Below are 23,459 nucleotides of genomic sequence, written 5' to 3' on the forward strand. Positions count from 1 at the left end.
GGAGTGCATACGCTTATCGAAACGTACATTGCTACGGACAGAGCTTGGCCGGACGCGCCGGGTATTATCAAGCGTCGATACGTCTGTTATTGTTCAAGATGTAGCATTTTCGTGGTGTCCCTATCGGACGACGGCTTCAGCATATTTTAGTAGGACAGTTAATATAAAGTCAGTATATAAGAAACGTACCGCCATCTACTCTTTCCTCCACCGCCTCCTCTCCTAAAGCGCTTGCTTTTTTCTTTACTTTTTGCTTGCGAAAGCCAAGTCGACGGTGGCGCACCTAGAAAGTTCACGTTGAAGCTTTCAGGCCGGGCGCACGCGGCCGCCGCCACCGGCGACTGCGGCTGCGCAGAGGACTTTCAACATGGCTCTGAGGCGGAAAAAAAGAAAATATAAAACAGTGAAAAGCGCGCGCTATCGTCGTCCAATCGGAGATACGGGAGAGAGAGAAGCGGCGTTTATCAAAGGATGGCGGTACTTTTCTTATATAGGGATTTTAAGTTAATCTACCGTGTAGCGCCTCCTGGCTAGCGCTGGTTGCCTATACACAGCTCAGAGTTCGGGGCGGCACAGTGTTACATTGGCACAGTGTTAGTGCATTGTGTTAGTGCATTGAAGAAAAGGTCTGCAATGCAGCTGCTTCACTTAACGCGGGAGATAAGAAAAAAGCAAACAAAAACGTTCACGCATTCATGAGGCACGTTTTATCAGGCACTTTTTATCAGCGCGATTGCGCGCACACGGCGCAACGTCGGAACCATAGCTGCGCTGCGACTTCATACCTACATGCTTCAACTGTCAAGCGTGTCTGCTGTAAGATAGTCTGAAGTACGCCAGAATTCAAACCATGCTAAATATGCATGGGGGCACAGCATTCTAACTCTTTCATGCCTGGCACATGATACATGGTGCAACGTTACGGGTATATATTATTACCGTAATAAATACATTTGAATTGCCGAAAACATGAAAAAAAATTTCAGAGCCACTGAAAAAGCTTGAAACTTTGCTCTAATAAAGGGGTGTATATCTCGCTTCTATAGCATAAATGTGTACTCTGAGACAGCACCGGCGCGATCTCCCAGGTCACATTGCAAGTTCTTTTTTCAAATTTTTATGAACTCATCCTTAACTTTCTGACTGATAGCTCTAATATCGAAAACGGATGCTCCAGTTTCGATCGGATCCTATTGTTTTCTTTTATTTTGATTTTTTCAGTGTCGTTATTCCTTAGAAGGCTCACGACGCAAGCGGAAACGTTTCTTTTCTTCCTCCTCCTCCGAAAGCTCTTTGCTTCTGTTGTCTTTAGCTCTCTGAACGTGGCAGGCCCCACGGTATATGTTTAATGGAAACACTGCAAATAAATGACGCTAAGGAACAGCACAGCCTGTAAAGACGTATTTTGAGACTAAATTTGCTCTCTCGGGACGAAACAACTCCGCTCTCTTCTACAAAACAACCCATAACTGCATGCTGTATTATATATAATACGGCAATTAACGCTTGCGTCGCAGCACCACTCGAGTCGTTCGTTCGGAACATCACAGTAGGCTGATAAAAAGCCAACAGACACCCTCATATTTTCGTGCGCTGCTTTCAGGCGTAAGAATTCTGCAAATACTCCGCTTGTTTGACAAACTACCGGCATACATTGTTCAAGTCAGAAATAAAAATAAATAACGGAAACATTATTTCCAGAGTTACAACCGCTATGCATTTCACTGCTAGTCATGGCATGCACAGACACCGTGTAAAGATTTTCTCTCTGTTCGGTTTGAAGAAGTTCGATTTGCGACACATCGCGTGGTAACGGGTGGAGGCGCTTTCAGCGAGAGCGTCGTAGAGAATGCCTCTCACCGTCGTCCAGCTCTCCGTCGTCGCCTCTTCCAGCGGTGGACGGCCCGTCGGGTGGCATCGGCGCGGCGGGCGGCGACTCTGCGCTCGCCATGCTCAGTCCACGCGCGTTCTGCGCGCGCACGACGAACACGTACGCGGTCGCCGGCGGCAGATCTGCGAGCCGGCAGCAGGTGCTGAGCACCGCGGCTACGCGGCTCCAGGCGCGGGGCTGTGCCGACGCCGGAGACGCGTCCACCAGGTAGCGCTGGATGCGACAGCCGCCGTCGAACGGCGAGCACGACCAGGTCACCTCAATGGCGCCGCCTGGAAGGGCGACCGCTCGAGGGGCCTCGGCCGGTGGATCAGGGGGACCTGCGCAGGGGCCCCAGCCACGGTCGTGACAATTTGCGCTTGTTGGATGATTGCAGCTACGCAGGTACACGCTGGTATGAAGAGTCGAGATTGAGCTCTAACTTACAACATTACAGCGAAGACCCGTGTTATGTATGCTTGCGTCAGCATTCATTACTTGGCATCTTTCCTCCGGTGCTTGTGAGACGCTTACGAATGAACGATCATCCGAATTCCTGCATTGTTCGTGGCCTTTTTTCGAGGCATAAAGATGTACGAGGAGTGCCGATAAGTACTATTCAGCTTTACCTGTAAATTGCATGGTGTATTGGCTAATTTGTATATATTTAATGGCGCAAAAATCAGATAACTATGTGTCAGCGAACATGGCAGCACCTCTAGGAAACTTCATTGTGGAAGAGCATATGACCATAACCAAGTTCCTGTTTATCCAATGGGAACTTGTGAAGCCGATCTATGATGAAATGTCATCCAACTTCCAACGACAATGGCCCTTCATATACTACCGTTAAACATTGGATTGTAAATTTTAAAACTGGCCATTTCGGTGTTGAAAGTGAGAAACCCAGTGGAAGGTCTGTTTCTGTCTGTCTGTGGCTGAAAATGTGAAAACCATCCATGTCATGATCATGCACGACCGCCGAATATCAGCCAAAAGTATTGCTGCATACTTGAGAATATCACGTGCGAGATTGGTGCCATTACTAACGGCGATTCAGAAATAATAAAGCTTGCAGCTAAGTGGATCCTTAGACGTTTGACAAGTGCACAAAAGAGGAACCATGCAGAAACATCGATGGCTGTTTCGGAACCTTTTGCAAAAAATCAGTCAGATTTCCTGGACAAACTGGTAAGTAACTGGTGATGGGATGTGCCAGTGCTGCCTATTTCTCGGTGCTAGAGCACGAGATGATTCCCTATACATAGGCTGCACGGACGTCATCGCGGACGCCATATTGGGGTACCTGCAGGCCGAGAAGGGGCGCAAGCAAGGAACCTGACAGCATGACAGCAACAAAAAGCGCGTCTTGCGTCGAACGTCAGAGCGATAACAATGATAAACCGGTGAAACAGCAGCAAAAAGCGCGTCTTTCGTCGAACGTCAGAGCGATAACAATGATAAACCGGTGAAAAACAATCGCCGTGAAAAAGAAAGTTTGCGCGTGATAATACGTTGCACTGACGTCATCGTAGTCGTCATCTTACATCTTAGGGTACCAGCGCGAAGAGATATGGCTGCGTGACGTCACATGAATACTATCTATAGAAAGTTTTTTTTTTAAACAATACAGATTTTTTAAATAAAAAACCTACTACCATGAGACACCTGTTGTCTTCGCACACGAGCTCTACGTCGAGGCGTAAATACTTTGCCGCTGCTTAAGTTACTCTGAAAAGACTAATTTAAAAAATATTAACTTTTTGTATTAGTGCCTTATGACCAGTTGTTTGAATTGTGAAGTTGAAGGCAGTCAGATTTTAATGCACCCTCACTTCTTAAAGATCTTCACAATCGCACCAAATTCGACATATTTATCATCGAATTTCAACGGTAAATCCAGGCAATATCGAAAGTGCAATGAAGTTAGAATCTGAACGTCTCGGCCAGTCGCGGCACCTACTGATACGGCACGTTTTGCCTGGCTTTGCCTGGCAAGCGTGTGCCGCTGTGTGTCGGGTGAGGATTTGCCGCGGCATGCTATCATTTAAACTTCGCCCCACACTTCTTGTCTGACGTTGCCGTCTGACGCGCAGCGGGACGCGCTCAGTCTCGTATTGCCTGGATTTGGCCTTCCATTTCGATCATGAATATCTCACATTACGTGCGATCGTTCTTTATTTTTCTTTATGTCTAAAAATAGGTATGTCATAATTTTTTTTCCTAATTATGGGGTTTTACGCGCGAAAACCACGATCTGATTATGAGGCACTACGTAGTGGGAGACTCCGGAATAATTTGGACCACCTGGGGTTCTTCAACGTGCACCTAAATATAAGCACACGCGTGTTTTCGCATTTCACCCCCATCGAAATGCGGCCGTCGTGGCCGGGATTTGATCCCGCGACCTAGTGCTTAGCAGCCCAACACCATAGCCACTAAGCAACCACAGAGGGTATCATAAATTGTGACGCCCTCAAAGTTTTTCATATAAGCAACTGCCCTGAAGTTAATCAAAAAAGTTAATTGACAGTTTCTTTTAATAAGTCTTTTCAGAGTAATTTAAGCTGCGGCAAAGTATTTCCGCCTCACCGTAGAGATCGTATGCGAAGATGACAGGTGTCTCACGGTCATAGCTTAACCTGTATGCGTTGCATGGACTGCACACGCATGGGCACTACTTTTGCAACAAGTCTTGTCTCCCGTTCATACCACGAAGCCCAAGGCACGCCTTTTGAATTGCGACTTTAATGGTTCGTGAAGGGTGCTGACATGAACATTATAGAAGTTGTCCTTGGACTTAGCGTCCTTTGACCAACTTTGGCAAAGCAAGAAGACTAGAAGCGCCTTCATGGTGACACCGCCTTCATCGATGCTTCGTACGGGACTATGTCTCAAAGAATGGAGACTCCCATTGCGGTGACATAGCGCGTTATTAGGCCACCCGATGCACAAGACAGAAAGGTCGAGCAAACGCTGGTATGATGCAACTGCTTGTCTTATTTTTCTATGCATTTATTGATGCGAAAGCATCAAATGCCCCATTGAGCGAAAAAACTGGCGTCCGTAGCAGCGAAACGGCACCTAAATTCGCATTGGTTGCAACACGACGTCACGAGCCCGCCTCGACGGAGCAGAGCGGACGAAACGGAACGTTCCGGAAGCGTTCCGCGAGGGGAGAGGGCATCACTGCGACGAGCCTCTCTCTCACCCCCACTGTGCTTAGCCAACACCACCTAGATAGCACAAGGCCTACGCACTCCGATCTATGAAGTCATGCTACTTGGCCCGAAATTTCCATTGCCAAGGCTGGCGTGACGAAAGCGGTGACGTCAAAATCACTGTTGCTTACGCGGGAGCATCCACAATAGATTCTATGGCAGTCGGGCCAGGTAGCATGACGTCATAGATCGGAGTGCGTGGGCCTTTTGCTATCTAGGTGCTGTTGGCTTAGCTATACTGCGCGCGCCTGCAGGCCTTGGTGGCCGCTGCTGCTTCCTCGGTCTCTCGTCGCACAGGACGTCGGTGGCATGCGGCGTTGGCACCGCAGGCTGCTGCCATGCTTGCTGACCCGGGCAGTACGTACTGCTACAGAGTCTGAAGCATCTAGATCTTCGGCGGCAGCAACCTCGGCAGTAGCAAAACGTGGCCATCCATGCCAGTACGCCGCAGACAAAGTAATTAAGGGAGCGGAAGAAGGCAGCGGGGCAGAGGCACGTCGCGGTGATGCCCTCTCCCCTAACGTGGCGGTTGTTCCGTTTCGCCCGCTCTGCTCCGTCGAGGTTTGCATGTGCGGGCCGAGTTATTCATCAGGTGCCGCATTCAGCCATAGCAGAATGTGTGCATGCGCACTTCCCCTGTGTCTAAATCCGATGCGCCTAAAGTACTCGAACACGCAGCACTGTGCGAACGTAGAAAAATGTCGAAAAAGCCAATTTAATCGCAAAACTTGATAACATACCCCGCAGCAAAACTCGAAAACGTTATTCGCAGCGCAAAACTTGAAGGAGTGCTGAGCGGCGTTCAATTGGACATTAATGTCTTCGCATTCACAACGCATAGGAAGTGCTTAGGTGTCTCAGATTTTTTATATTTTATTACCATTTGGCAAGCGCCTATAGCGCTGTTTTCAACGCACCGTTACGCGCACGTAGTAAGACTCTAGGATATACAAGAGAGCCAACTGATCTGATAACAGTGTCCCCTTCTCGATGCGGCAAGGGACTACTTCAACACTTTTTGCACAGATGCAAACACTCTTGGTTACTCCGCTCCAACAGTTAGACTTGGCGTGTTTGTTTCGCTGCTCTGTCGCCACTTGTAGTTGCCGTGTTCTACTCATGTCCGCGTCCGTCCCGTCTGTCGTCTGCTTGGGCTCGCGCTTTATGTCGCTTGCGCATATCAGCGTGCATAAATGTTTGTCGTCTGCCTCAGCTCACGCTGTAGACACTCACGTGTTGACGCTCGCTTGCGACTATCCCTCTGTGTAAATGTTCTCACTCGACAACTGGTAAATGTTTACGGCACAAGCTGGTAACATTTCATTCGGCGCAATCTGTTCATATGAAGACTATCTACACCTCACGGCCTGCTGAAACTATTAGTAGTAAACGAACCATGGCGGACATCAAGGCACCTAGGCTTCTGCTAGAATTTCCGCGTGCATATCATGGCCCAATCTTTATTTCAAAAAAGTATGGATGGCTAATGCCCCAGGGAACAGCATTTAAAAAAAGAAAAGAAATTGGACTACAAAAACGCTATCACCGGAAGCCAAAGTTTCAACTACACTTTGTTGCGCTCTTCTTTCTATAGGAAAGGATTCACGTTGCTCATAGGTGAGGGAATGTAAGCTTACGCGGTATCCTTTATGGCGTGTTCTCAGTGGAACGACAAGAGGATTTCAAGTTGCAGACCGGTCGACCAACGTCTGTGTCGTTTCCTTTGGCATGCACCAGCATCCGAAAACAAAACACTTCATCACTGCGCAAATCCACCATCGAACAAGCTTAACAACTTAAAACTATCCCATGCGCGACGAGAAGTCACCTTCAAGCTCAACGAAACACTGCAGGAAAACCGATGTGCGCTAGCTAAGATTCAAACCCCGACTGAAACGCAACAGCACACCTAGGCTAGCGTGACAGCCGCTCGAGACATGGCGGTATCAAATGGAAGCAATCGATTTAAGTTTTCAACACTTATCAAGCAACTGAGCATTGCAAAGCGTGTTTTTGCAATCAGACTGGCACGCAGCTTCGTACTTTTCTTGTTAGCATACGGCGGCTCTTAGCGTATACGAGCGGCTCTTATACGCGGTCCCTCGGCCGCGTAAGAGCCGCTTCTCAAGCTGGATGTTTGTTATACGGCACGTGGCGCGCTATATTTGTGTGAGCAGCCCGGAGGAGAGGAGGAGGGAAGAAGCACTAGCGAAGGCCTATCGGAGAGAGGGTGAGCAGCAGAGGCAGAGAGCACAGCGGCGTGCTGCGCTCGCTGAGGGTGAGCGGGTAAAACGCATTGGTGACTGCCATGGAGGGCCGGCTCTCCTGTATCTCTTGCCCAGTGGTTTTGTGCAATTTCTTTCCGCTTTACAAGCTATACGATACAGCCATATTCGAGAAGATACAAAAAAAAATACACTGCTACTTTTTGCCGTGTTGGAACGCATAGTCAGAAACCACAATATCAAACAGTGTTATCACTGTCCGCCGGCGATATGAAGTCAGCACTTCGTGCAGACAGAAGCACGGTCGGAGGGCCAATGATGATGATCTTTATTGGCATATACCCTTTGAAATGGGTGGCCACAAACAGCCTTCTGGATCCAATAAGGTTTTACTACATCTATTGATATATCTACATCCATTGGCCTATCTCTCCTTGATCGTTTCTTTCATTAAAACCTACCTATGATTTCAACGACTCCAGTTCGGTCAGTCTCTTCCTTTCTTTTCACCAATACTCTAAACGTCTCTTTCGTATCTAGACTACTGACCCGTTAATACTTCCATCCACTTTAAATCCCTGCGCTTGTGTAAGGCAGACGTTTCTTATGGGTCTTGCTGGGAGAATAACTAGGACATTCCATTACGACGTGCTGAATCGTTTCCGGACTTTTAACGCGATGGCGTTTAGGGCCCCGTGTCGCAGAAAATACGGCGTCGGCGTTGCCGCCCGCGGCCGAGAAAATCATCCCCAACCACGCAGGCCCTCCAAATATATTTCACCACTAAAGTTGCACACACTTTGTCTTGCATTATTTACGAAGTTATTCCTTAGGATTTTGAGAGTGACAGCCCACAAACAATTATCATTAAACAAAACACCGACAGCGCATGCCTTTTATGCTAAATCTTCCCAGGCTCTAATATTAAAGGTGCAAACAATAAAAGAAGGCCGACCCACGAACGAGGCCGCGTTTCTACCAGGAAGCGCCCATTCGTGCATATATAGCGTTCACCGCCAGCGTTTCCCGGTAAACATTACGGTTACATAAGATGCAGTGTTGCGCCGGTATGTTTTTGTCCTCAGAAAGCCAGATCGGGACTCAAAAAAGCAACGCACTGCCCTTTGCTTTATCCTACTGATTTTCCCTGCTGATTTCTTCCTTGTCGCATTTCTAAAACTCCATGGTCTTTATTGCTTCCATCCTATGCATCCCCTAGTGGTAAAATTAATCCGAAGTCCCCCACTGTGGCGTGCCTTAATCAAATCGTGATTTTGGCACGTAAAACCCCAGAATTCAATTAAATTCAAGCAGTTTGTATTTCTGGACAATTTATACATATAGTTACCAATATTGGAAGAGCTGAAACGTGAGTTCTGTGGGGCGCAGTGGTGGGGCGCTCTGTGGGGCGCAGTGGTTAGGGTGCCTGGCTTCGACGTGAAGTTCCTGGGTTCGAAGACACCTCCATGCATTTCTTTCATAGCCTGTTTAAGCCTGAGTTGCTTGTCTGATTCCATTTGTGTTGTAATGCTAATAAACAAGTCGTGAAAAGTATAACGAGCTTAGGCGACATTATTCTTTCATTTTGCTTCCATGCCAACCTCCTAGCACCCTTCCTTAAGGTTGCTAATCAAATAAGGTTGTTTGTTATAAGGATGCTCGTCTGGTGACAGACTGATGACCCATAAGGGTGTTTAAATGTTTATTGTGTACCTCTAACTTCGCTTATACTGGAAAGGTTCGAAAAAAAAAAAAAACGTTTTGCCGCAGGAGATTCGTGAGGCACCGCTGCAACAAAAGTCATTCTATGATTACTTAAAAGATGTTTCAAGGCTACTTTAATGTCTAAATATCCTACCGTGGTGATATTTCAGCAGCCGCTTCACGATGTCAAGGATAGCTATCTATTGTGCGTTGCCCCTTTAGAAATCCTGACATGAACTGACGCAGCACTCTTGTTTTATCATAGCATCATTGTAGTCTGGCGTCAATCATTGTTACTTTACAAATGCAGATTATCAGACCAATGAGACAGAACGATTACATACATAAGGGTGTCTTTCCAGGTTTTCATATATACGAGAACTACTCAAGCACTCTTACACAAGTTGCGCGCAAATTCGCTAACCCACGAGTCATCAAAGCGCTGTGGTGCTATTTCGTCCCCACTTCTGCAGCATACTGCACGTTATACAGTCTGGTACAGCAGCTGTCCGTTGGCGACAAGCGGAAAGTGCGCATTCTAACTCACCCAACGCGGAAACGCTATCAAGTTGCGTTTTTTCTAGTTGGGTATGCTGTACATAAAAGCAGGCGCTAAATCCATGAGCCGTCCTTGCCATCGTGTCTTTTTTGTGAGCCTCGTGGAACAGAGCGGGATACACAAGAAGCTCATCCGTATAGGTGATTAAGCGCAGGTTGCGCCTAAGTAGAGAAATAACGTGTTGGAACATGCAGCAGCCGGTACCATGTGCTCGTCCACGCGGAAACATTTCGTGCTGAACGTCGCGTCTCTCGAACGTTACTTTCGTCGCTCAACACTAAGTACGGACAGGTGAGTAAGAGAAGCTGCTCTCAATAAACAAGTCATTAGGGCTTTCAGCGCCGGAGAATGTGCACGCGCTCACCGTGTCACCAAATCAGCGACAGTAAGCAATCAAGAGAGAAAGAAAAGAATGCATGTGAGCGTCGGAAAGCGACGGCAAAACAACCGAGACCCAAGGCACAAATACCAAAATAAAATATTAGATGTGTCGTAGTAATTCCGAGAACCTGGAAGATTAAAACTACTCAGCAAGTTTATAATTGGGCAAGTAAAAGCAACGACCATCCGACGCGTCTCGTCCGTCAGCACCACATAGTGATTCATCGCTTTGATTGTTTCTGCAGTATACCGTGCTGCAGGAGTTTTGCTTAACTGTCGATTAGATTGGCATGTTCTTTCTGTAAGCAAACACACGGCCATGGTGGAAATGAGTGACACCACATGGCGGCCTCTGGCTGCCATTTCAGCGTGTTCCTGTCTAGCCAATGTAAACACATACTGTATCGAACAAACTCTCGTAAACCGGGCGAAAGCGGAAGCGAGAGGCACTCCTGACTTCGATGCCTGTTTATTTCCGAGAAGCAGTCGCGATTAATTATTGTTCCATGGGGAAAAGTGTCTTCTTGCGCATTATTCGTGAGGACCACACTGCGAGCACAGTTTGTTTTCAGCATACTAGCGAAAAATTATGCACTAGAAGCACACATTTTTTGCTTACCGAAGACTACATTATCGGTTAATACGCTCATTTTTATTGACATGGGGTAAAAGGACATTTTGGTCTGCTAATGTGGCACCGGATGTTGTTTGCCTCGTAAACATAAAATAACTGTTACATGGCCGTTAATACAATTATTATGCATTTTTTTTCTTCTTTTACAGCGATGATGGTCCGTAAAGGAACAGATGGATAATACGGGTATATACGTATACCCCTATACGGACTTGCGTACCCAACATTATTGCACAAAATACAAAGTGCGCCTATGTAAAAAAAAAAAAAAAAAAAAGTAAATGCCAACACGCGATTTGCGGCAATGGCAGACTGGCTCTTTTCTTCTTTTTATATCGCGATAGCATGAGCGAAGAGAGTATGTGCGCATTGAGTATGTGCTATAGTATACATACAACAATGAAAAGTGCATTTTCAAATAGCGACGGACAGGACCACTGTCTTTCAGGAGTTCTTAATACAATTAACACGTGCCTCAGCGTTCAGTTTGCTGGTGACGGGAAAAATGACTTGCAAACTGAAGGGCTTGCATAGACACCGAGACTCTTCGTACGCCTAAGAGATGTTATATCTAAAGCGATACAGAGTGATATGGTTCTGGTATCACTGATCGAGTAATTCGGGTCATTGCTTTGAACTCGTGGAGAAACGGAGACTTGTAGGTTAGTCACTCTACAAATGCCGCAATTGTGCTGTTACCCAGTGTAAATAATGAAAAGGTACAGAAGTTATCAAGGTTTTTAGGTGTGTGTGCTTTCTGCCTGTACCCCAGGCAACAGTATGTGCTTTTACACGGTTGTCAAATGAACTTTACGCCTGTAACCAAAATACCTTCCCAGTGTTCCCTTAGCTTATAAGGCTGCAACACAAGGCAGGACATTTAGCAGCTAAATACGACGTCAGTGACTCCTGGCGTCCTGGTGCAAAAAGGACAAAATTCTGATGGTCGTACGCGAACTTGGTCCCCCCTCCCATATGGGTCGCTACTATTTTCTATTCCTCAGCGTTACTTGAGCACCTCGCTCATGCTGCAAAGCAACTTTAAGTACCGACGAGAAAGAAATACGAAAACACTCACGTTCCATAGGCGGACCGGCGCGTGTCTCAAGAGAGCCAACTCCAGGAATGAATACGCGAACAGTACGATTAAAGAGAGGCTGCCTTGGTAGCGGTGCGGAAGCGCCCAGTCGTCGCGGTATTTTCCCGATTCCTGAGTCCGACGTGGGCAACATTGTTAATCACCCGACTCACAGCAGGCTTGCAGGAGCTAACAGCACTCAGCGTGCCGCAGTCGCCCGTGCGTCCAGTCCACAGCGGTTCCATTTACAACAGCGTTTCCCTCTCTCTTCTACGAGTCGTGAGACACTCGGAAGCGATGGACGCTCGCGCTCGAATTGCTGTCTGCGTCACCGGGCGGTTGACCGCCAGTTGACCGCGCAACGGCCCACACCCTGCGCGCGGTGTCCGCAAGCTGTCCGTGTACCGACGCGCCCTCGTTTGTCAGAGACGTACGAGGATGGCTCTGTGCGTCGCTCAGCAAGAGCCTCGTCAGTAACTGGACTTTTATATTGTGTTGCTCGAACACGGACAACGTTGCGCGCTTTAAAATGCAAGAAATGCCGGAAATTTCCTTTCCTTAAGCTGAAGAACGACGCCTGATTAGAGGATTAAAGGTGGATAGGAGAACTAACGGCATAATGGAATGACTCAAAGCGAGACATGGCCTCCCACTCGCCAGCCTTCATTTTCGGCTTTAGAGAAGCGGCGCATGAAAGTGCAAGTGCGTGCGTACTAGAGGGGTTGGCGAGTTTCAGAATATTTACCAAGTTGCTTCGTGCAAATTTACTAACAGTCCTCTTGCGTTCGCCAGTGGCGTCACGCTAAAGATATCGCTGCATGCTTGTAGCTTTCCAATTTTCCAGTGATACTGGCGTCATTATCACTTTTCTTGGATCATGCTTTTCTCCCACTGCTTCGATTCATCTTTTCTTTTTTTAGCTCAGTGCAGCAACGTCCGCGTAGAGCTCTTCTTGTCACTTGCTAAATTTATGTCGTAGCACAAAAACCTGTCATTTAGAGGAAGCGCTCTTTTTTTTCTTTTCGCGCTGTGACCTAGTTCTCAGACAAGGGAGTTAATTAAGGCTCGTTTCGACGGCTGCAGCTTGAGCATACGCGCCACAGCATTCTCTGCTGTGTTTACACGTCTTTGAACCAACACTCCCAGAAAAATTTATTTTCCAGGATGTACTTATCTTTATCGAAGCACATGTTTCTAACCTGCAATGTTATTGACGTAAGGATAAAACAACACATCTCTACTTGAACACCACGTGAGACTCGTCCAGTAACCAAAAAAAGAAAAAAAAAACTTAAAGAGGTAAGTGAATAATAAAATGCTCACTGGAGATTGAAAAATGGGGGACGTACACAGCATATACCGCATTGTCAAAGCCGAGCAAACAAATATTTAGAGGGACACTAAAGGTAAATATTAAGTCAACGCGGAATGTTAAAATACGATCACAGAAACTTCGAAACGGTTGTTTCGTGCCAAGAAAAGACTTATTTTATGAGAAAATTGCGTCTGGAAGCGCCCGCGTACCTTTAACGCCATTCAAATCGCCCGCCTTCTCGAGCGAGGAGTGCTGACGTCATGGTCTCATAGTGACGTTGCGCCAGCCGTGAGAAAGCGCCGCCCACAGACGGCGCTACAGCTTTTTTGCGGAAAACGCAGACGCGCCACTAGAAACCGAGCCAAGAAGAGCCGACGGCAGTGCGAAAGCGGAAGGAAAAGCGTGGGCCGCATTGTAAACATGATAACCGTCGACGTTAACGACACAGACGACGACACATTGGCGACGCTGGGCTCGATTTCAGCGATTTAAGCTCCGATGGGCGTGACATGCTGCTAAAGGCTCGCGCTGCCGGCATGGTTGCGTACTACGACGGCGGCCTCGACACCGGCTCTTCCGAGCGCGAAAGCAGCGAGGACTCCAGCAATGCGACGTCGAGCGACGAAGCTGGCCACCGTCTGGACGTGCCGTCGCGCGGACCGTTCGGGCATCCCGCGACATCACATGGACGCGGTGGCATTCTGGGCTGCTAGCAATTTTAAGTGCGAGTTCAGCGAGCCAGTAACACCAGCGCAGCACTACGCGATATCGGAACTACTGAAACTCGAAAGCGTGCGGCGCAGAGTCGAGCGAAAACGAAACTTTTACACCACCCATGTCGTTATCAAGGGTAACGCCAAAAAGTTGTTTCTAAGAATCTAATAGAAGTAGACAAGTAGCATTTTGTTCCGTCTTATAATCCAACGAAATGATCTTTTTGATCCGAGTGGTTGAGTACTAGTGACAATTTTTTGACGAGTGCCTTCGTCATCGGATAAGTACCTGAATGTCCCTGGGGAGTCTCTTATCGCGTTCACCTCAATTTCTCGATTACTAAAGCTCTGTTCGCGATTATATTGACACCTTAGACGTTCTAGAGCATTGCTGTCACTTTAGTTTCACTTTTTATTTGCTTTAGTGTCCCTTTAAGGAGGTCATTCAATTTAAGTATGCCATAAAATATTCAAATAGCAAGTCTGCTGAGCGCACACCGATACATCAGTAAAGAACCACATCCGCCATTAACCCACAATGCTGTGCAGGTGCCACGGTCTGCGGAGTCACGTTGTCGATTTAAATGACGCGCATTTTGCACATTACTTCAACATTACTTCAGCCACCAGGTCACCGCGGCGCGTAGCCTCCTACGTTGTGTGCCACGTTTTGCGTCGTCACGGAAAAATTAATCTACTTTTAACAGCAAATATGTTCTAGCTAACCGTAAAAAGTGGCGCCTGCTGTCGCAAAACCTCGCCGAGCTATGACGTCACTGCGTTGCCTAGCAACCACCTAGCGGAGCGGCGTGTGCCTCGCCTCCTCTCCGTGCCGTGCACATGTTGCCTTGACATGGGACGTTAAGGAGAGGGAAGGTGAGCATGCGCGCGGCGCGCGCAATGCTCGGGCGAGGGGAAGAGAAGACGAGAGCGAGATAGAGAAACAAATTGTAGCAGCACCAACGAGGCAACGCGCAGAGCTGCTGCCGACGCCGCCCGCATTGCCTAGCCGCGCATGCGCCGAAGCAGTAGCGTTGACGTCACCTCGCTTTGCCTAGTAACCGCCGGCGCAGGTGCGCGCTTGCTTCGCCCGACACAGACACGGCTCCTGCCTGCCTGCCTGCCTGCCTGCCTGCCTGCGTTTGTGGCATGGCAGGAACGCTGTCGCTCGTAGGCGCGCCTACGCGTCCAGCGCTAGTCACGCGAAATGTGGCGAAAGGTAAGGTACCTCCCAAAATGATCGCCCGAGCATACCTTCCCCTACATGCGTAGTTAAGTTAAACCAAGTTAAGAGCTAGCAGCAACCAAGTTAATACCTAGCAGTAGCAGCCAGTAAGACTTGAAGATTGACACTTTCGCTGTGCCTAAGCTTTGCACGACCCAGTGCAAACTTGCCCGCTTTTTTTCATCTCTTAATCGTATTTCCAGCTACGAACTACTAATTCTTGCTGTAACAGTACTGTGCATCTATAAAAACTACGGCAATGTGTTTAGCATGATGCATTCGCGCATCCGTGTAAAATGGTGCACGCGTTTGTTCTTGTATTTTTGTTTGCTTTGCGATTCGCTGCATGCTAGCGCGTCGCCTGCTCAAGTCAAAACTTGTCCAAACTGACACACGAACAGAGTGACCTCGAAGACCGAGGCTGCGCGAAACCAAAGAAACGACCCGAGTACCCGGCTGCACGTTTCCGCACTTTACACTGAGAGGGAGAGAGTAGGCGAGGTGCCTGGTCGCCCCGCTTTATTACGCTGTTTTTAAAAGTTCGTTGACACGCATACAGCGCCATTCACAAAACACTGCCTGCACGTTGGCGTTATTTGTCTCGGGGTTCCTGCAGATTTATAAGTATCCATATCAATGGGAGCATAACATTTTCGTGTATATTGTGTGGGGATGCGCGACTCTCACGCGTCCCCTGATGTTGTTTTCCCCGCATGTCTCCTGTAGTCCGGCTTCTCTGCGTGGCTAAGCCCGGCGGTGGTTGCGGCGCGTTGCGAGAGATGGCGCTAGTGTCGCGATGCTAACGCCACCGAACGGCGGGGTCACTTGGGAGAAAAAGGTCGGAGGCGCTCTCTCTTTGGCTTGGGATCGGCGACCAACACGCACGGACGCTTCGCGCGTGCGCCGGCCCGCTTCGCGCGACCGTCGCGCGAGGCTAAGAGCAGGACACCGGTATGGACGAACACGGATCGTTCGAGCGCGCCACCGTTCGCGTGACTGCACACGCGAACGACTAGGCGATGGTGTCATAGCAGGGGGCGAACGTATTCGCTCGCTATCGGGTCGCGGTGAGTCGGACTTCCTTGATTTGTCGCGCGCCCGTGTGAATGTTCAATTGGTTGTAATTCGGCTAGTGTGCATTAGTGTATGAAAGGTGCAATAAATGCCCTTTTGATTGTTTGCACTATTGTGTTGTTGTTCCTTTGTCCCAAGGGCACATGTGAGACCCCACAATTGTGGTTTTCAAAGCTCAATTTGTGTTCAATTTCATCTAATTTCTGCCTTTGATTTATTGGGAGACTTAGCAAAACACATTAGCCGCCTCCATTATAGCTGCCGACGACCAGATAAGAGTAAAGAGAATGAAACAAAACAAACGTATCAGGTGCACACAAAGTAAATTCAAAGTCCGCAGAAGCGTGCGGACCTTATAGAAGACGAGAAGTCACTTTCGTTACTAAGAGAGCGAGCAAGGAAACAAGCAAGCACACAAACGGAAACAACCCAAAAACAACTTCAGGCCAACAAACACTGTCGCTGTGGTATTAGCCCACGGCGTGTCGAGGTCTAATCGGCCCATCAGATGAACGCTAACAAGCAAGTCGCCCCGACAAATAGCCAGCGTGTGTCACCGTGGGCGATTCCACGATTCTATAGCAAGCCGACTGGCGCTTGCAATGATGACGCACGTGTAAGTCAAATAAAAATATAAACACAGTGCGGTATGTGCGCTGCGCTCACGAATGCAGCTGTTTCTGACTGGTCGGCAACGCATGCCATGATTTCTTCTTGCCTCCATTCCAGCCCAACGTGGCCGAAAATTACAGCCTGTACAGCGAAACGAGTAAAGGTCAAACAGCAATTCTCCGTTAATCCTACCTCTTATCGCCAGCAGACTGCGCCTAGGTGTGTTCTATTACAAGGAATAGACAGCAATCAGCATAAAGAATGAAAATGGTGCCACCATTCCTCCACGTCCCCCAGCTATGACGACGTGCAATAAAAGTATTTTTCACCTGCAAGTGCACTAATTTGGGCTGCAGTGAGTTGTAGTTTTCGCTGAAACACACCGTACATTTACAGAAAGCAAATGTACGCAGCGGTGTTTCTTTTCATGGTGAATTGGGAACGTTACAAAGGCAAACGTAGTGCATAATAATGTTATGCAAATCACAATCCCACCATTCGTCTCTCTATAAAGAATGTATAGGTTTTTAACAATTACTTGGGTACATGTAGCGGTACGAATGCTGGCCGATACTTTAAAGCATACTGTTTTACCGGCTTCACTGCCACTGACTACGCCAAATACCAAAAGACTTGAAAACATGCGTTCAAACACACTCAAGCACAGCCTTATTTGTCAACGCAAAAACGCTGACGAAGGCCGTGGTATGGCAGAGACGTTAGCAGGTAACAATGCCGTTTTTTCCCCTTAAATGTGCCACTACTTTCTTAATTGCGCTATGTATGTATGTATGTATGTATGTATGTATGTATGTATGTATGTATGTATGTATGTATGTATGTATGTATGTATGTATGTATGTATGTATGTATGTATGTATGTATGTATGTATGTATGTATGTATGTATGTATGTATGTATGTATGTATGTATGTATGTATGTATGTATGTATGTATGTATGTATGTAGAATGTATGTATGTATGTATGAATGTATGTGCGCAAATTGCACAACACTTTCTGTTCATGAGTAGTCAACGCTGTATCAGCCCGCCAACATCACCTACCTAAACCTGTAAGCATTATGTAGTCTATATCAGGTATATAAGTGCATTTAGCTTGCTACTCTGTGTTGGTGCAAGAAGGAAGCTCAGTGTATAATGAGAACCGTCAGAAGGCAAGGATATACCGAAATTCGTGTACTGAGGGCCTGTTCATAGTCGACAATCTGAACCTACGCTGCCGAAAAATATTCAAGTTCAGGGCATAGATGAGTCAGCCGGCTGATCCAGAGTCCGGCTAAGTGCGCAGCGGGGTGGCCTCTGTCAACGGTTCATTGCCAATTCGCTACACCCATTTTACCTTGCAAAACACTGCACACGATGGGTCACTGCTTCAAGAATCTCCTCCCCAAAGAACTTTCCAAAGGGTATTATGCAATCGGAATTACGAAAAGGAAAGTGTTTTCTGCAATACCTTATTTCTATTCTCTTCCCTATTATAGTGAGCTCGAACGCCGCGGAAACCTGCGCAGCAGCGTCCGGTGAGTGTAGCGCTCCATCTACTGTCACTTGATTGGCCTGATTTTTGTTTTGTTTTCTTACTCCTCATGCGGCGCACACCACAGAGCCGTATATCAGTGTTGCTATGCTGCTCGCGCTTTCCACCGCTGTCACACTAAAACCCACGCAGGTTCATGAAACTAAAGCTTGCAGCAGTGGTAGAAAATAAAATAAAAAAGAAAACAGCTCGCACTAAAGAAGCGCGGTAAATATCCACAAAATCGTGAACACGTTTACTATGAACTAACCATACGTTTACCTAAGAGTACTTCTTGCTGGGCTAATTGGTTCATGTTGTGCTGATAAGCATTACTGAGCGCGAACTCAAAACAAGGACGGAGGCAGAAACAAGTAGATGGAGAAACGCTCACTTAAAAGTTATTTGGTAGAAGAGAACGTATCTCGCATCTATTTATACACATTGCCGACCTTAGCAAATTTCACTTAGTTTAGATAATATGAGCGCAAGAATTCTGTCTCATTACCACGGAAACAGACCATCATCGCGCTCACACAATCTTGCCCTTTCTGAGCGATATGAAACGCTTGCGTGATTTTATGCGCGGTTTTATCTGCTCTCCTGCCTAGAATCTTAATGACCTGAAGTTATAGTTGCAGGCGTAATCTTCGCAATGCACGATCTATACGTGCGGCCCGTTACTACCATTCTTTAGAGGTAATTCATGCTCCCTTGCTCGGTCGTTTTACGCCTGGAAAGAATTGCTCCTTTATGTCTCCGACTCTCTGCACACTCAAAAACGGTCCCAAAGGCGAGTGCATCGTTGTGCCTGGGGTTTGCATGCTCTTCTAAGTCATATGAGCACCGAGTACAAACAAGTTTCGACAACCAATTGGAGCAGCTAAACCGGCTTCCCTTTTTCGGTTCCGGTTGCTGTAGCCGAAACCCTCCTCCAGAAAATGGAAAGCAGCCGCAGTTCAACAGCGGAAAGTTCCGTGAAATCTTCAAAAACCCCTGTAGTGCCCGTGCGTGCACAAAGTAGCGCATAACAACATGGCCAACCGGTAATATGTGAGTGTGTTCTTTTGCGCTCTGGAGCCACTTACTAAGAGTTTAATGTTAACGGGCTTCGAAGGGTGTTTGAACATTCGCAATAATGCTGTGAAACGTCGTCGATGCGCGTTGACCGATTTGTGTGCGCTATGACTGCTGCTTCAGTGCGCATTCTAGCTTCCACATCGCTGAACGTTTTTCTTTAGAATATGGCCGTGTTTGACCGTCGCTTCTCGCGCTCCCTCGCCCTGCCGTGATGCTGCGGCCCACCTGTGTGCGCTTGCTCGCGTTTTGATTCTTTTTTTTTTTTCAGTTCTGTAGCGTGTGCTTGTTCTGCGTGTCAGGTCACTGCAGGTTGTATGTTGGTGCTCTTCAGCTGCCACTGATTCGTCATGTCTAATAGGAGCAATTCATAAAGCCATTATTTCAATCGCTGTCGAACAGTCCATCGATGTCAAGCAGCTCAATGAAGGGCGGTGGGGATTGGCAAAGCCGAGAGTGTCACTGTCCGATTGTACAGTAGTAGAAAGTATACGGTGGAGCCTCTCTTCAGCAAGAGTGTGCAGCTGCTGAAAATCCGGTCAGAATACACAACTTTCATGTCGAAAACAACGACCCTTTACATGAACATGCCGATTTCCTTGAAAAGATGTATGTATCAGTAGCATTCCCCTTGAACGATTTAGCAGTATTTACGTTGAAGCAAGATAATTGCAAACACTAAGCTCAGGTTGAATATCTTAAGTTATGCCTACTGACGAAACTCCACATGATTAATTCAATTCAATTCAAGTTTATTTGTCCTGAATTCTTACAGGATCGGGAGCAGAGGCTAAAGGCTATATAGCCTGACATGGGGCCTCTGCTCCTAAATACAGTTTGGCACGCAGGCCGCTGAGCATCTCAATGTGACGCAGGTGTCTTCAGAAATAAAACAATAACACAACAAAATTTAGCATGGTCTTGTTACACAATTTCAGAGAAAACATTAGAAAAGAACTTCTTCACAAAAGCTTCATCTCAAAAGAAACTTCATCAATACACAATGTCAAATAAAGCATAAGAAAAGAAACTACAACACATAACTCAAATTGATAGATAGGATGTAACAAATCAAGCACAGAAACTTTAATAAGCATACTCAATATCATGGTTCATTAGGATGGACTTGATAATAGTGTTCGAAGGTATGGGATTGAAATCTATGAGACCGTGTAAACGATTTAACATTGTGGGTATTTGATACTGAACATGTTGCTTGCCATAATTTGTCCTTAATGCTGGGATTTTCCGGCGTTGCTGACGCATGGTATAACGAGTATTGTCAGGCGGGTTCTGAAGACACTGTGGCTTGTTTTGTTTAACCCATTGCAGAAGTTTGAAGTGATACAGTTTTGTTACTGTTAGTATTGCGTATTTTTCAAAGAGTGGTTTAGTTTTCAAGTCCCTGATAATACCATGGTACTGCTCGAATGCTCGCAAAACTCTTTTTTGAAGAACTAGTAATTTTTGATAGTTTGTTTGAGTAGTAGTACCCCATACCAAGATACCGTATGACCAGTTGTAATCAACCAGTTGGTCATAAAACAATGATAATTTTGTTGAAGTAAGTAGTTCACCGTGTTTTTATCCTAGCTATACGTTTCATACAGCGATTCACTCAGTGCATTCTGCCGCCGTTTCCTGCCGATACGCTTGAGCTCCCATTGCTAACATCAAAGCGCCGCTCTTTAGGAGACTGACGCTTTATACGAACTGACATCAGAAAGAATATTGCTTTTTGCAGAGTAAAGTACCACCTTTCAACAAGTACACATACCATATGACCAAAAGGAGTTTGCGTTTAGCATTCTTTGGGAACTAACCGCGATTTTCTTGAGAATGTCTAAACGTTTTCGTGGGCCGACCCCGAAGATAGTGCAGTCTAGCATTGCGCTAAAAATCGCACGGTGGTACCGGTGGTAAGGCGAGCGTTCTGACATTCTTCCCTCGTGACATCTAGCGTTTTGAGACGCTGCGCCTCTGGTTGCAGATGCTGCACGAGGTTCCCAACTGGTCCTTGAGGAAGTCGCGCTCGAAGTACCGGCTGGCTCCCGCATAGGACTTGCGTTCAATCCGCACGCCCTACCGGACGCCTTCCGCACTGCGTGCGGACATGTGGAACACTGCACATATCGCAACAGGTGCACAAATTTCGGTTTACGCTACACGCGTGGATCCAAAGTAAACCAAAATTTGTGCACCTGTGTGCGACATGTGCAGGTTTCCGCACGTCCGCAAGCGTGTGGAAGGCGATGCGGATTGAGGCCAAGTCGGCCTTAAGACACAGCAGTAAGGGGAGCGCCACCCATAACACATAGCTCAACATACGATATAATGCCAAGAATAACCACCTCTCAAAGCATGCTAAACGCATTCTTGGATAGCAACCGAGGTTGGTTCTTCATAAAATTTATCCACCAGGTCTTTGAGTTGTTGGATGGGGCCCGAAGGAGAACCAGAATATTGCGTGTTTGGAGCAGCGAGCGAGTCCGACTAAGAGGTGGATGGTTCGAAATGATAATGATTTCTAATGACATCTTTGAAACGGGGCGGCGAGAAACAGTCACCTGGCCTTGAGCTAATCAAATATTTATACGTCTATTGCAGTTTAGAATTTTGCCTATCTCTAGTTAATATTCTTTCTCTTTGCTATGATCGACCGTTGCCCAGCAGCTATTCTCGATAACCCGCCTTTCTATTCGGCGACGGACGGCTGCTGCTGCGGTTTGCGGGAAGAACGACTTCTGCCCACGCGCCCAGTCACGCTCGGTGTCCGTGCAACTTGGCACCCCTCGCCTGTTCGGCCCGTGGCTTAATGGTTTCAGAAATGCGAACGAAGAGATGTTTCGCTGCGTGATCTTCCGCTCGTCGAACACGACTTGGCGAGTTATTCAGCGTGGCGCAGCTTGTCAGTGGGGCACCAGAATGTTTTACACGGAGTCCACAAAAGCAAAACCTGCGGGTCCAATTAATAGTCGCAACAGCTACAAAATAACCTTTTTGAGTGAGAGAGGAGTTTCCTCATGAGCACACAAGCTTTACACGGACCTCGGCCAGTTGAGAAACATGGGACAAATGTGGTGTCCACGGCTAATGCATCCGGCCCTCAGATCGGCTCTACACGTGCGGAGATAGAATGAAAGTGCTAAGTTACTTAAGACCGTGCGGGTTCTTTGTCTAGGGTGTTTTCTGCCTCTACTTGAACATTGCACTGAGACAATGTCTGTGCATTCACGTGAACAGCAAATAAGGTTGTACGAAAGTTGGAAACGGATGGTCATTACTGTGCTTCCCGACGAGTTTATCTGAGAGAGAGAGAGAGAGAGATGCCGGTGTGGAAAAGTCGTATACTTGTACGCAGGTCCGGATTGAATGCTCTGTTGAAAGGCACTCACGCAAATAGCGGAATCTTGGTCCGTCAGGAAAGGCCTCGTATGTATAATGGAGGTGCAGCGTAGCTGAAAAGGAGCTGGTGCGCAGCTATCGAAGAACGCTTGTGTCTTCGCGCTTCAGTGCTGATGGCGGCACAGGCTAAAGTTACAATTGTAGCAATGCAACTACTCGTATATACCGGCTCTATACACAAGACTCTGGGCAATGCCCTCTGGCAAACGCGCTTGTACATATACACGCGGGGGAGTACCGGCGAAGCGGTGCCTGATCGGGCGACGTTTACGGCCCCCTCACGTGGCCCGAGCCGGCGAAGCGTGCGAGAGGCTCGTTACGCGCAGTCTCGAGAGGGCCATCGGGGCCGCTGAGGGCCCAACCGCCTGCTAGGTTTGGGCACGAAAACCGCTAGCTATGTACTACGTAGATGGCTGCAGCGGTGACAGGGAGCCCACACAGCGAGCCACAGTTCGATATAGATTCGCGCACATAAGAAAGGCCCAGTGGGTGCTGTGCACCACGGCAGCGCGATTGCCAAAAGCCGCAACATTCGGCGCACAACTCCGAGGAGGCGTGCACCAGAGGCACGCGTTATTGAAGAAGCGGAATTGATGCCAGGCGGCTGCTAAGGATGCATTTTGTAGGACATTTTAGCGCCACTCGTATCTTCGTAGTTCACGGGAACAGTGCCGGTCTTGAACTGGTGTACATACTTTAATAACTGCATGCATGATGAAAACAGCGCGCGCTTGCACACATAGCGACCACCAGTAATATATTGCATGATTCAATAATAATAAGGCATTTTGCTTTCTTCACACGTATCCGAGGTGTCTTAGGAAAACA

General features: G+C 47.5%; 1 protein-coding gene across 4 annotated transcripts in view; it reads right to left on the bottom strand.

Moving 5' to 3' along the window:
• The window catches only part of LOC119458055 (myosin light chain kinase, smooth muscle-like), a 205,612-nt gene that overhangs the window by 39,816 nt on the left and 142,337 nt on the right, over positions 1-23,459 (bottom strand). For all 4 annotated transcript variants that reach the window (XM_049665491.1, XM_049665492.1, XM_037719854.2 and 1 more), the window contains one exon: positions 1,861-2,211. In XM_049665491.1, the coding sequence (XP_049521448.1) occupies positions 1,861-2,211 (351 nt within the window). The remainder of the gene's footprint in view (positions 1-1,860; positions 2,212-23,459) is intronic.

Source organism: Dermacentor silvarum, chromosome 1, assembly GCF_013339745.2.
Source record: "Dermacentor silvarum isolate Dsil-2018 chromosome 1, BIME_Dsil_1.4, whole genome shotgun sequence".
Classification (NCBI taxonomy): domain Eukaryota; kingdom Metazoa; phylum Arthropoda; class Arachnida; order Ixodida; family Ixodidae; genus Dermacentor; species Dermacentor silvarum.